The sequence below is a fragment of the Heterocephalus glaber genome, unplaced genomic scaffold, assembly GCF_053883595.1.
Source record: "Heterocephalus glaber isolate CG9 unplaced genomic scaffold, H.glaber_assembly_v1.0 deba00000678, whole genome shotgun sequence".
NCBI lineage: Eukaryota > Metazoa > Chordata > Mammalia > Rodentia > Bathyergidae > Heterocephalus > Heterocephalus glaber.
Window position 1 is genome coordinate 1,556,062 of NW_028258157.1, and position 13,950 is coordinate 1,570,011.

Consider the following 13,950-nt stretch of genomic DNA (forward strand, 5'->3'; position numbering starts at 1 on the left):
CCCAGAAACCCAACAGAAGAACAAAATCCTACAAGCAGTTAGAGAAAAGAAACAAATCATCTACAAAGGAAAGCCCATCAGAATCACAGCAGACTTCACAACACAAACCCTCAAATGAAGGAGAGCCTGGAGTGATGTATTTCAAGCCCTAAAAGAAAATAACTTCCAACCTAGACTGTTGTATCCTGCGTGGGGAAATTAGCTACTTCCATGACAAAGAACACCTGAGAAATTTCATGAACACCAAACCAGCACTACAAGCAATTCTAAACAATATCCTAGAAAAAAGCAATGAAGGTCACAACTCCATGAGGCCCAACAGAGGGAAGCCACCAGACAAGTCAAGACACTAAAGGGAAAGGGGGGAAAATAAGAAATAAAAGAGCCAACAAAAGTAAAACATCATAACAAGGATAAATCAATATCTATCAATTATAACCATCAATGTTAATGGCCTCAATTCACCAATCAAAAGAAACAGACTGGCAAAATGGATTAAAAAGGAAAATGCAACAATATGCTGTATACAAGAAACACACCTAACTCAAAAAGAAACTCATAGACTGAAAGTAAAAGGACGGAAAACAGTTCTCCACACCACAGGAACCCAGAAGAAAGCAGGGGTAGCAATCTTATTTGCAGACACAGTAGATTTCAAACCAAAACTAATCCAGAGAGACAAAGATGGTCACTACATCCTTGTGAAGGGAACAATCCAAGAGGAAGAGATGACAATCCTAAATATATATGCACCAAATACAAATGCCCCCAACTATACAAAACAAATATTAATAGACATGAAAAACCAAATAAACACTAACACAATTGTAGTGGGGGACCTCAATACCCCACAAATAGACCGATCATCTAGACAAAAAGTTAACAATGAAATTCTAGAACTGAACCAAGCTATTGAACAAATGGACTTAATAGATGTTTACAGAGTGTTCCACCTCACAAAATCAGAATACACATTCTTTTTGGCTGCACACGGGTCATTCTCCAGAATAGACCACATGCTAGCTCATAGGAAACGTCTAAGTAAATGTAAAAGAATTGAAGTTACCCCCTGTATATTATCAGACCATAATGCAATAAAATTGGAGATCAAAAACATAAGAAACTGTAAAACCCCAACAAATACATGGAAACTGAATAACATCCTCTTGAACAACCAATGGGTCACAGAAGTAATTAAATAAGAAATCAAACAGTTTCTACAAGTAAATGAAAATGGCAGTACAACATACAGGAATCTATAGGACACAATGAAAGCAGTTCTATGCGGGAAATTCATAGCAGTGAATGCCCATATTAGGAAAACAGAGAAAACTCAGATAAGTAACCTAATACAGAACCTCAAGCTCCTAGAAAAAGAAGAGCATAAAGAATCCAAAGCTCGTACAAGAGAGCAAATTAAAAAGATTAGGGCAGAAATCAATGCAATGGAGACTAAGAGAATGACACAAAAAATTAATGAATCAAAGAGTTGGTTTTTTGAAAGAATAAATAAAATAGATAAACCTTTAACCAACCTTATCAAAAAAAAAGGAAAGAAAAGACACAAATACATGCAATTAAGAATGAAAAAGGTGAAGTCACAACAGATGCAACAAAAATCCAAAGGATCATCAATACCTACTTCAAGAACCTCTACTCCAATAAAATGGATAACACAGAAGAAATGGGCAGATTCCTAGATACATACGAATTGCCAAGGTTAAATGAAGAAGATATAGAAATTCTAAATACCCCAATTACAATGAGTGAAATTGAAAATGTAATAAAATATTTACCAACAAAGAAAAGCCCAGGTCCAGATGGCTTCACTCCTGAATTTTACAAGACATTTAAAGAAGAACTAATGTCATTACTCTTTAAACTCATCAAAGAAATTGAAAGGTAACCAATACTTCCAAATTCATTCCTGGAAGCAAGTGTTACTTTGATTCCAAAACCAGGAAAGACCCAACCCAAAAAGAGAACTACAGGCCAATCTCCCTAATGAACATAGATACAAAAATCCTCAACAAGATACTGGCAAACAGAATACAGACGGTCATCAAGACGATCATACACCCTGACCAAGTTGGATTTATCCCAGGGATGTAAGGATGGTTCAACATTTGTAAATCAATAAATGTAATACACCATATTAATAGAGCCAAGGACAAAAACCATATGATCGTCTCAATAGATGCAGAAAAAGCATTTGACAAAATCCAGCACTCATTCATGACAAAAACCCTACAGAAAATTGGAATAGAAGGTCTTCATCTTAACCTGATTAAGGCTATCTATGAAAAACCAACAGCTAACATCATACTAAATGGTCAAAAAGTGAAAACTTTCATGCTAAAATCAGGAACAAAACAAGGATGCTCACTATCACCACTCCTGTTTGATATAGTTCTGGAAACATTAGCCACAGCAATTAGAAAAGAGAAAGAAATAAAAGCTATAAAGATAGGAAAAGAAGAAGTTAAACTGTCATTATTTGCTGATGATATAATACTTTACATAGAAGACACACAAAACTCCACCAAAAGACTTCTAGACTTAATTGACAGATTCAGTAGAGCAGCTGGATACAAGATCAACACTCAAAAAACAATAGCCTTCTTGTACACAAATAACAGACTCACTGAGAGAGAAATTAGGGAAACAATTCCTTTTACAATAACATCCAAAAAAATGAAATATCTAGGAATCAATCTAACAAAGGAAGCAAAAGACCTCTACACTGAAAACTACAGCACTCTGAAAAAAGAAATCAAAGAGGATACAAGAAAATGGAAAGACGTCCCTTGCTTCTGGGTAGGAAGAACCAATATAGTGAAAATGGCCATACTTCCAAAACTACTATATAGATTCAATGCAATGCCAATTGAAATTCCAACAATATATTTCACAGAACTAGAGAAAACAATCCAAAAATTCATTTGGAACCATAGGAGACCTAGAATAGCTAAAGCAATTCTAAGCAACAGAAACATGGCTGGGGGTATCACAATCCTCAGCTTGAAACTATACTGCAAAGCTACTGTGATAAAAACAGCATGGTACTGGCAAATTAACAGACCTGAGGATCAGTGGAATAGATTAGAAGATGCAGAAACAACTCCAGACATGCTCAGCCACCTCATCTTTGACAAAGGAGCCAACCACTATCATTACACAAAAGATAGCCTATTTAATAAATGGCATTGGAAAAACTGGATTTCAACCTGCCAAAGATTGAAACTAGACCCATACCTATCACCATGCACTAAACTAAGATCAAAGTGGATTAAAGATATAAATATTAAGACAGAAACACTAAACTTGCTGGAAGATAAGTTAGGTAGAACTCTTGAAGACATTGGCATAGGAAAAGACTTCATGAACAAAACCTCAGCAGCACGGGAGCTAGCAGAACGAATCAACAACTGGAATCTCATCTTATTAAAAAGCTTCTGCACTGCAAAAGAAACCACCAACAGAGCTAACAGACAACCTACAATATGGGAAAAAATTTTAGCAGCTGTACCTCAGACAAAGGACTACTATCTAGAATATATAAAGAATTGAAAAAAATCAGACCCCCCCCCAATTCAAAGACCCAATTCAAAAATGGGCACCTGAAATGAACAGACATTTCTCAGACAAGGAAGTAAAAGTGGCAAACAAATATATGAAAAAATGTTCAACATCACTCGTCATTCGAGAGACACAGATGAAAACAACACTGAGGTTCCACCTCAACCCACAAAGAATGGCTATCAAGAAATCAACAAATAACAAATGCTGGCAGGGTTGTGGGGAGAAAGGAACCCTTCTCCATTGCTGGTGGGAGTGCAGAATGGTGCAACCACTGTGGAAATCAGTATGGTGATACCTCAAAGAACTAGGACTAGAGGTCCCATTTGACCCAGCTATTCCCCTGCTGGGTATCTTCCCAAAAGAATTAAAAGAATCATACCACAGTGATATATGTGCACCCATGTTCATAGCGGCACAGTTTGTAATAGCTAAAGCTTGGAAGCAGCCCAAGTGCCCATCAACTGGAAAATGGATAAAGAAAATGTGGGGTTTTTTTAATAAAATGGAGTACTACTCAGCCATAAAGAATGAAAAACTAGTCATTTATAGCTAAATGGATGCATATCGAGGCCATCCTCTTAAGTGAAATAAATAGGACACACATGTGTAAATACCAAATAGTTTCACTAGTGTGAGAAACTGATAGTGTAAACAAGGGTTAAAATGATTAAAATGAATAATTGATAATGTGAAATAGGAAAAAAGGTCCAAAGACAAAGGAGTGAAAGGAGGGGAAGGGGAAAGGAAAAGAGGGAAAGGAAAAACTATGAGAAAAGAAAAAAAAATGGAAATGAAATCTATGTAAATAGGGAAGGGCGGAGGGGGTGAAGGGTGCACAGGTAATGGAGAAAAAAAAATAAGAACCAAGATACATCATGCACAGGTACAAACACCCAATAATAAATGTAAATGAATTATATACCTAAAATGTACCAATAAAAGAACTAAAAAAAAATTCCCTAAATAAGAAAAAATAAATAAATAAATAAATAAGCTATGATGCATAAAGTCCTTACAGAACAGGACACATGTAAGCACTAAACAAATGCTAACTATAATCATTACTTCTTCTGACTCTGTTTTACTTCATCTTTCAGAGTTTGTTATCTCCTTAAATGTAGAGGATTTCCTTGTTTACAGCACCAGGTCCCTGGTTCTTAATTACTCATTCTCCAGGTCAAGCTATGCTAAGTGAGGCAACAGGGCACTGGGGCCACCAGCCAGAAACTGAAGTAAGACTGTGCTCAACTGGAGCCAGACGTCACAGCTGGAAAGATGTGCAGTAACTGAATCCCCTGAGCTTCAGTTTCTTTAGCTATAGAGGGGACAATAAAAATGCCTACATCCTGGAACTATTGTAAGGACTGAAAGTACTAACGCATGTAAAATGCTTAGTGTTGAATGGCATATGCCAAGTGTCATTTCATTTATTTTTTTTGCTGTATTCTTCATCATTTCCTTAAGTTTAACCAGTACCTCTTCGCTGAGATCTCTCCAGACCTGCTTGCCTTTCTGTCCTTCTGCTTCTGGATGCTACACAGGAGCTTCCAAGTCAACCTGGCCAAAAATAAACCCGCTGTCTTTCTCCCTATCATGCTTCCCTCACCCTGCAGTATTTGGATTGCTACTCTACTCTCAGCCACATGGATACTGAACAAAGAAAACGTGAATCCTGCCTCTTGCTTCTTTTACATCAAATATTAAATCCATTAATGCCATCTCATAAAAATGAAAATCTGCCTTCTCCCAGCTACCTCTCTTCAGTTGATGTGCTCCTCCAACTGGTGAAGGGCCTTCCTAAATAGTCTTCTTGACTTCCCGCTTATCTCCCAAGTCCACGTGCCAGTCTAGAGAAACTGATCTCACAGCTCATGTAAAGTGCTCACACTGGCTTATAGCTGAAGTGGATTCCTTCACCTGTCTATGCATTTTTGCATTCTCATTTCCATTATGGATTTGCACTTCACATATTGTTTCTCCTCTCCCTGATACATGCTTCTCTGTTCTCTCTGTTAGGTCCTTCCACTTGTCCTTGAAGACATGTCTTAAATGGCACCTTTACCACCAGCCTTCCTGAGCACTCATCATGCCATCTCCACACACACCTATTCGTTGAGCTGATTTTCTTTTCCCTTAGTTGCAAAAGAATCAAAATGAAGAAAATGTATTATGACTCTTTTTTCACATTTCCACCTTCAGTATAAGACTCAAAGCTTCATGTGGGCTAAGATTAAGAGTTACTTATCATTGATTATAGTTGGCTTCAAGTGGATATTCACTAGCTGCAAATACTCAATTACAGACACTTAGAATAGAAGACTGAAAAAGTATTCCAGGAGATATTTTAAACAGCCTTCCTAATTCTCATTAATACTGGAGAGTATATGCCCAGCACTGTGCCCCTTCGTGTATGAAGTAATCGCATGCACGTTGTTCAGTCTTGAAAAGACACAGCACATTAAGTGCCAGTGTTATGTCTTCAAACATAAAGGTTTATCCTTTAATACTCTGCCCCTGACTCCTCATTCTTGTCCTCCTATACCACATAGTTTAATGCAATAACCACACAGATTACTGAAAAGCTGAATCATGTCACAGCTCTGCTGAGTACAACCCCGGAGCTTCCTATTTAACTCAGAACTAACGGAACCCCCTCCTACTGGCCTGCACAGCTTGCAGGAGCTGACTTTTGACTTTGCCTCTGATTTGCTCTCATTTTGCTGTGGCCATTCTGCCCTCCTCTCTGATGGTCTTTAAACACACACATGTGCTCCTCAAGAACCGTTCAGACCTACTCTTGCCAGTGTCTACAAAGACCTTCCATACCATCACACGGCTTGTTCTTGGTGGCATTCTTAGTGAGGCCCTCTATGCCGTTTCTTTGCAATTGCAACCTCTCTGTGCAACTAATCTATCTTGTATTTTTCTCTTTACTATTACCAGACACAAGGAACATTGATTTTATTGATTATTATCATCTTTCTGTGTTCTCCAGAATATAGCTTATGCAAGCAGGATTAATAGTTATTTAATAAATCAGTTTTAGGGATCAACCAAACATTCTTGAAGTTAAAAATTCAGAAAAATTGGCAGAGCACTCTGAGTTTTAAATCTCCATAGGCTCAAACAATACAGCCTGTGTACTGTGATGTGGAAGCCTTCTACAAACAACCAGAGTAAGCTTGAAAGGCTCTTTGAGGAAAGAACCCCATGACGTATAAGGCCATGGTTTCAGGTCTTATTCTGGGAACTGTTCCCAGTGTGGGCAGGTCCTCTGACATCTAAATGTGAGGACCTGTGCTTTTTCCAGCAAATCTGCAACACTATGGCCCCTTAAAGAATGATGAAGACAATAGACATAAGGACCAAGCTGGCATCCAGAGGACTTTTCAGAAGTCCAATTTCAGGACTTCTCGTAGAAATGGTTTTCCACTTGTTCCATGACCCAAAGCTTCTGCAACTGCATTTGCAATTCTAATTTTGGAAGGTTTTGTGGTCTAGTACAAAGAACACAGAAACCTGGATCTGAATTTATTCTACTAGCTGTGAGTAACCAGAACAGTTATTAAACATGTTGTGACACACTTCACATTTATAAACTGAAATATTGTAGAATAAACAGTATACTCTATAAAATGCATGTAGCATTTTTTTAGACTCTGAATGAACATAAATTGGAAGGGCTTTGGAAACAGGAGGAGTACCTGTGTGCAAGTCCCAGGCCTGTCACTGACTTTGAGTGTGAGCTACAGCTCTCCTCTCTGAAGTCTAGGGTCAGGGATGTGGCTCAGTGGTGTCATGCCTGTATGGCAAGCGTGAGGCCCTGAGTTCAATCCCTGATACGCGAAAGAAAACAAAACTCTCTGAAGTTTAATTGTCATTGTTAAGATGGGGATAACTGTGCCTAAAATTCAGCTTTGAGATCTTGGAATAACAAGCAAAGCACTTTCCATAGTTCCTGTGTGCAACAGCTACATATTGAAAACAGGCTCCTCTATCAAAGTCATTGCCTTAAGTCTCTTTGCTCTACAATATCAAAGTAACTGGTGCTATTTATAAAACCTTATCATTTATATTCATTTAATTTATAGTTCGTATATTTATAGGAACTAATTATAGCAGCATTGCTAACTTGATAATCAAGTCAAGGAAAAATCTTCCCTTATGAAATATATAGAAAACAGACTTTCAATAAATATTTATGGAATTAATAAAATGTATAAAGATTGTATTTCATAGATTTTATTTGAGGAAGGAAAAAATCATAAAGTGAACATTTGAGAAAACTGCTCCAATTCAGAGTCAAAAAAAGATATCTGAGTTTTAGATATTTTTGAATCATTCAGTTGTACAATTTCTGAAGATTAATTTGAGCAAAATTTTGATCCACCTGCACATGTTATTTCTGGGTAATTCCAGAGTTCATAGGCATAGAGTAGAAGCTTGAAACAAGTAGAAGTTCCAGAATCAAAGAAATTCATTCAGTAAAAGGAAGATGCACCTACTCTGTGGTCCAATAAACCAATGATTTTATGGTTTGCAGCATCAGTGATGAGGCTGGATGGGATTTGTCAGTGGTTCTCTGAATAGCACTGCCATAGGAGATAATACCGAGACAGGCAAATTGGACCATTCTGTGCAGTGGTCTCGATTCAATGATGTTATTTCCTTATGTATGTCTCACAGGAAACAAGACACAGAAGTGATAATAACTGCAAAATCATCCTTAAATAAAACTTAAGACTCTCTGGCAAAGATCTTTTACTTCAAGTATATAATATATTCATTCAACCTTTGATGAAGTCAGGAATTTTGTGTTTTGTTTTGCATTTGATTGTGAATACCTCACTTCATATATTGCTGTCTATAGAAACCATGAAATATCTGATTATGGCATAACTTTTATGCAGAGAATAAATTCAAAGTTTCAAATATCAGCAAGCATATCAGTGAGAGAAATTCAAATGTAGTTGAGAATAGGGACTACAAATTATGGGAAGGGAGAATAGAGTATATCAGCTATATGAGAAAGAAGCGTACATTTGAACATTGATGGATCCAGCATGTCAAAATGATTTGGTAAGGATTTCCAAATGAGGCAGATTATGGTGAGTTCCAAAGTAGAAACAGAACATACTGAGTGTAGGAAACCATTGATGAAAGAACTACTTCTCTGTCTTACGAAGCCATTTAACTGGAGGAATTATGGAATATTCCCAGGTCCTCTCCAGCCAAGTGAGTTACAATGGAATTTGCAAAGCTTTTTCACCCCACATTTGTGAAATGAACAATTTAAGTGAGTGAAATATGCTATAACATATTTGGGTGTGTGTTTATTCTTTTGATGTCATAAAATCTTAGAAGAATTTTTCTCTCCTGATTGAATTTCTACATTATCTCTCACAGGTTGAGAGAAGGGCCTCTCTCCAGTGCTTATCTGAGGAACTGAAGTTTGCAAATTCAACCATTACCTGGAATGTGCTGTGTTACTGCAGACTAGCACCTTTTGGATTTTTAGTTTCACTTAAGGCTATAAAGGAACAACTTTTTTGGAATCAGTAATTCTGGCTTCTAATAACAAATATTTAATCTTGCATGTCAAAATGAAGTAGAAATTTCCACTGCTTCACTGTCTGGTGCATATGCACCTATTAAACCTTCTTTTTGCCAGAATCTATCTCTTTAATATTCATCAAGATCTATCTCTCTCTGATACAAGCAGATATTCTTCTACTTGCTACTTATACTTCCATTTTTGTGAAGACTAAGTTCGGACCCCACATCACTGTCATTGATCTATCTCCTTTAGTTGCTTTATACCTGGATCTATCCCTGTACACAGCTCCCTCACACACATTCTTTTATCCACAACTGCCTCCCAATGATTCCATGAAAAGTCATTTCTCTCTCATCATTTAGAGGATTTCAGAAATAGACTTTCCATCACTAAAGCTGCTTAAGGAATGAAAGAGCTGATGATTTGTTTTTGTTCCCAGTAGATGAGAACCCTTGTGTTCATGTATCATGTAAGATTTAAAACTTTTACTGTGGCTGGTGGGGTGGGGTGTCTGTTTAATTGGATTTGGGATCTGCCTAGATGATTAGTGGAGCACACTTCTAGGTGTGTCTGGGTAGGTCATAGAGGCATACCTTTGGAGTCTATGTCTGGTTCCTCACCTCTTCTTCTTTGGCACTGTTTCCCTGCTCTGCTTCCCTGTCCCCATGAACTAAGCAGCTGTGTTCTGCCATGCCCTTCTGTCATGACATTTATGCCTTGGAGCTGCCCCCATGGACTGAATACTCTAGAATGTGAGACAAATTAAACCTTTAAGTTGTGTGTGTTGTGTATTGTGTCCAGTGATAGGAAAACTGACTAATATAGAAAATTGGTACCTCAGATGTGGGATCGTTGCTGTGACTTTTCTTGACCATACAGTTTAGAAGCCTTTGAAAGTGGTTTGAGGGAGAAGTTTGGAAGGGTTTGGAGATGCTGGCTGGAGAAGCCTTAAAATACTGTAAACTGAGCTTGAGGGTGATTCTGGTCAGAGCAAAGAAGACCAGAATGCTGTTAGGAATGTGGACAGTAAAGGCCAGGCTCAAGAGGTTTCAGTTGGGAGCAAAGACTCCATTGACAGCCATATGTGCTACATTGTGACAGAGAATTTGTCTACATTTTGCCCATGTTATGAGACTGAGAGTAAAGGTGGAGGACTAATTCACCTGGCACAGGAAATTTCAATATAGCTTAACATTCAGGCTGTGGCATGAGTACTGCTGATTGCTTTTAGCAAGCTATAGGGAGAATCAGAGGCAAAATGTAGAGCAGAAAAATTTGAAAAACTTAATTTTGACCCAGAAGGAACTATGTGTAAAAATGGAACCAAGGAAGTATGGCTGTTGAGATTAGCATCATTAGAAAGAAACCAAGTACTTTGTACAGACAAGAAGAAAGATGCCTTGAGGGCATCTCAAGAATCAGCAAGACTTCACTTATCTCAGGCTTAAGTATCAAACTTTCCTTTGAGAAGAGAGTCCTGGAAATCTGGCTTGAGAAGGGTCTTCTGGGGAATTGGTTACCCAGGATTCATTTCACCATGCCCAATTATGCAGGCACTCCGAAGTCACGACAAACATGCACCAAAGGAGCCTGCCTACTGCTCTCACTGACAGCAGATCTTGGCATTTTCTACATGATACTGACATATAGGTGGCTTCCACTCAAGGTTACTGAGGAAGACCTGGGAGGAGCAGGCGAGAGGCCACTGAGAAGGCAGTGTGTGAATGTGAAGCTGTGGGGATGAAGCCAAAGATGAAGTGGAGACACCAGGAATATGGGGATGCCAGGAATGTGAAAAGTCAACTGAGGAAAGCTTCAGGCTGTCAGTGAAGGCAGCCCAAAAGAGAGGCTATGTGGGCTGAAACTGGCAAGACTGGGGATGGGTCACCCAAGCATTACTGAACTTGTATTTTACCACCATGTGATCTGGATGTAGGATATGGAGCACAAGCTTAATATTTGTCCTGTTGTTTCCCCCTCTTTTTTGGTCAAATTCTTTTCTATCTACCTACTCTTCTCTTTTGGAATAGGAACATTTACCTAGTGACATTTTATTTTGAAATTATGTAACTTGTTTTTGATTTTTACAGAGTTTTCCAGCTAAGAATTTACCTTGAATCTTAGAAGACACTTGAAATTGGATTTTTGAAAAATGTTGGAATTATTGAGACACTGGGGAAGGGATTATTGCATTTCCAGCAGTACCCTGGATAGATGTATTGTGTAAGGTAGAATTATGAACTTGCTATTGTCATTAGGAGATGAAGTATGGTTTAAGGAGATATGTTTGGGTATGGAGTTGACCAGTGGTGGGCTTTGTCAGTTAGGATGGAGTGTCAACTTGATTGGTACTGGGATGCACTAGGGATTGGTGGAACATACTTCTAGATGTGTCTGGGTGAATCATGGATGTATGACTTTGGATTCTTCATCGGGTCCCTCACCCCTTTCTCTCTGGCACTGTTCCCCTGCTCTGCTTCGTGGCTGCCATGAACTGAGCATATTTGTACTGCCACATCCTCTGTCATGGAGGCAGCTGACTGGACTGAATCCCCCATAACTGTAGGCCCAATCAGACCTTTCCTCCTCTAAGTTTTAGGTATTTGATACTGTGTTCAATGGTGGCAAGGCTGACTAATACATCTACTACTCTCTCTCTCTCTTTTTACATTACTAAGGACTGAACTCACGACCTTTGCACTGAGCTCTATCCTTAGCCACTTTTTTATTTTGAGACAGGGTTTTGGTAAGTTGGTGAGGCTGGGCTTGAACTTGTGATCCTCCTGCCTTTGCCTACCAGAGAGGTGGAAATGCAGCCATGTATACTACATAATTTTATACTACTCTTTTGATGTTCATGGTGCTGTTGTTTTAATTCTATTACCTGCATGTTTTAGTGGAACTAAGTTTGCTATTTCTCTGGAACACTGCCTTGGTTTATACAATTAAAGACTATGATTTTGACATGACAATAAGAACATGAAGCTGTAAGTACTTCCTAAATGAAATCTGAATTTCCAGAATCTAAACCCAATGATATATATATTCACATAAATTTACTTGTATACATATAAATATATGTATATAAAATCTATAGGTATATGCACTTAAATTTGTATAGGCATGTAAATCACACATAATAAACAAAGCCAACCTTTAAAAATAAGATGATTATAGCACAAGAGCCCTATTTTAAGGCACCCTGAATCATCACCTATTTAGTCATCACACATGACCGGCAAGTCACGCTGGTATGAATGTGCAGCTGTACGTTACCTCTTCTTTCCTTGTGTCATGTCCTTTCTGTACTAGCCAGATGACCTTGGCTTGTAAAGACCGTGGGGTGCATTCCAGCAGGGTACTGTTGTTCTCGATGCCATAAACTAGGTGCTCTTCGGTTTTATCCAAAGCATCTCCTACAACAGGAATGTGAACATCAGCCCTGGGACTTTGATTTTACCGATAGATAAATATATTTTTTTTACCACATTCTCTATTAAGACCCCTGGGGCATGTGAATAACTAAGTTGTTACTGCTAATTTACATGCAAAGCATTTAGAGAAATTAAAGGCATTAAAATGGCAAGAAGGCTATGGAGCTGGATGAAAGGAATTGACAGGGGCTTGGGGGACAGTAGATGGGAGGCCCAGGGGAGTACAAAGGCTCATCGATGTTAAGGCCATGGCAAATCAGTGGTAACTTGCACTGATGAGTCAGGCAGAGAATGTGAGCCTTGAAGGTTCAAGCAGAGCTGAAGACCAAAATCACAGCAACAGACAAAGTAGAAGTCAGAATTCTACGTGACTGGCCCCACATAGGACAAGGGTGAGTAGTACCCAGATGTAAGGCTACGTCATCAGAGAGCATGGAGCTGAACCAGAGCTTCTTGCTTACACTCTGTGTCTCACACCAGCAAGACTCACCAGACTTAAACTCAAATTGTGGAGAGCTAGGCACGCCTACTTGCAGTGGAGAGTAAAAGTAAGTAGATTTTTTGTTGTTTTAATCAAGATGAATTCATCAACTAGATCACAGGATTTGTTCCTTATACCTGAGTTCTCATTACCTTCAAATTGATCCTTAATTCTTTAAATAAAGACTATCCTTATTCTTGCTGGTATTTCCAGAGAGGTGAGTTCTGCCCTGAATATTGAGTCCCCTGAGCCTAACACATTAATTCTGAGTCGGGGATACCACCCTGGGATGCCTCACGGTGCCCTTCCTCCTGTCTCTTCCTGGTGAACCCGGTGACAGGACACACGTCCTGGTCAGCACCTTTCATGCTGGAAGGGCCAGACAGTGGCTTTCCCATCTTGTTCCATTCCCTCACATTTGCTCAAAGCTGAAATTTCTTCTCATTCATAACCCATCAGAGCACTCACCACCCACTGCAGGCCACCACCTCCAGACCTAGGTATGACTTCCTCCAGGAATGAAGGAAAAGTTCTCCATTTGAATCTATATTTCCATAGGTGAATCTGCACATTATTCGCACTTAATAAAAATCAGGGAAGCGATGGCAAGCCTGCTTGGGATTGTGCCAGCAGCCATCTGATGGACGCTGTGCTCTTATTCCAGCGTTCCCCTGCATTGGGATCCACCACTGCCCTTGAAGGCAGTATATGAAGCTGAGTTTGCTACTTATGTAAACCTTCCATAACAAATCATAATACTTTAACTATATGGAAGGAGAAAGCAAATACTTTAGGTAACATTGTCCTAGTATCCACATCTGGAAGAAAATGACTCCTTGTGTTTTAGAGATCAGTTAATCTCCAAAGCAACCCTTGCTCGTGGCCATCAATTTCCC

The 13,950-nt window shown here is 38.8% G+C and overlaps 1 protein-coding gene across 3 annotated transcripts in view; it reads right to left on the reverse strand.

The window, feature by feature from the left end:
- Positions 1 to 13,950, reverse strand: part of Sema3e (semaphorin 3E) — a 243,798-nt gene that overhangs the window by 13,988 nt on the left and 215,860 nt on the right. For all 3 annotated transcript variants that reach the window (XM_087206757.1, XM_004839770.4, XM_087206758.1), the window contains exon 16: positions 12,416 to 12,555. In XM_087206757.1, coding sequence (XP_087062883.1) covers positions 12,416 to 12,555 — 140 coding nt within the window. The remainder of the gene's footprint in view (positions 1 to 12,415; positions 12,556 to 13,950) is intronic.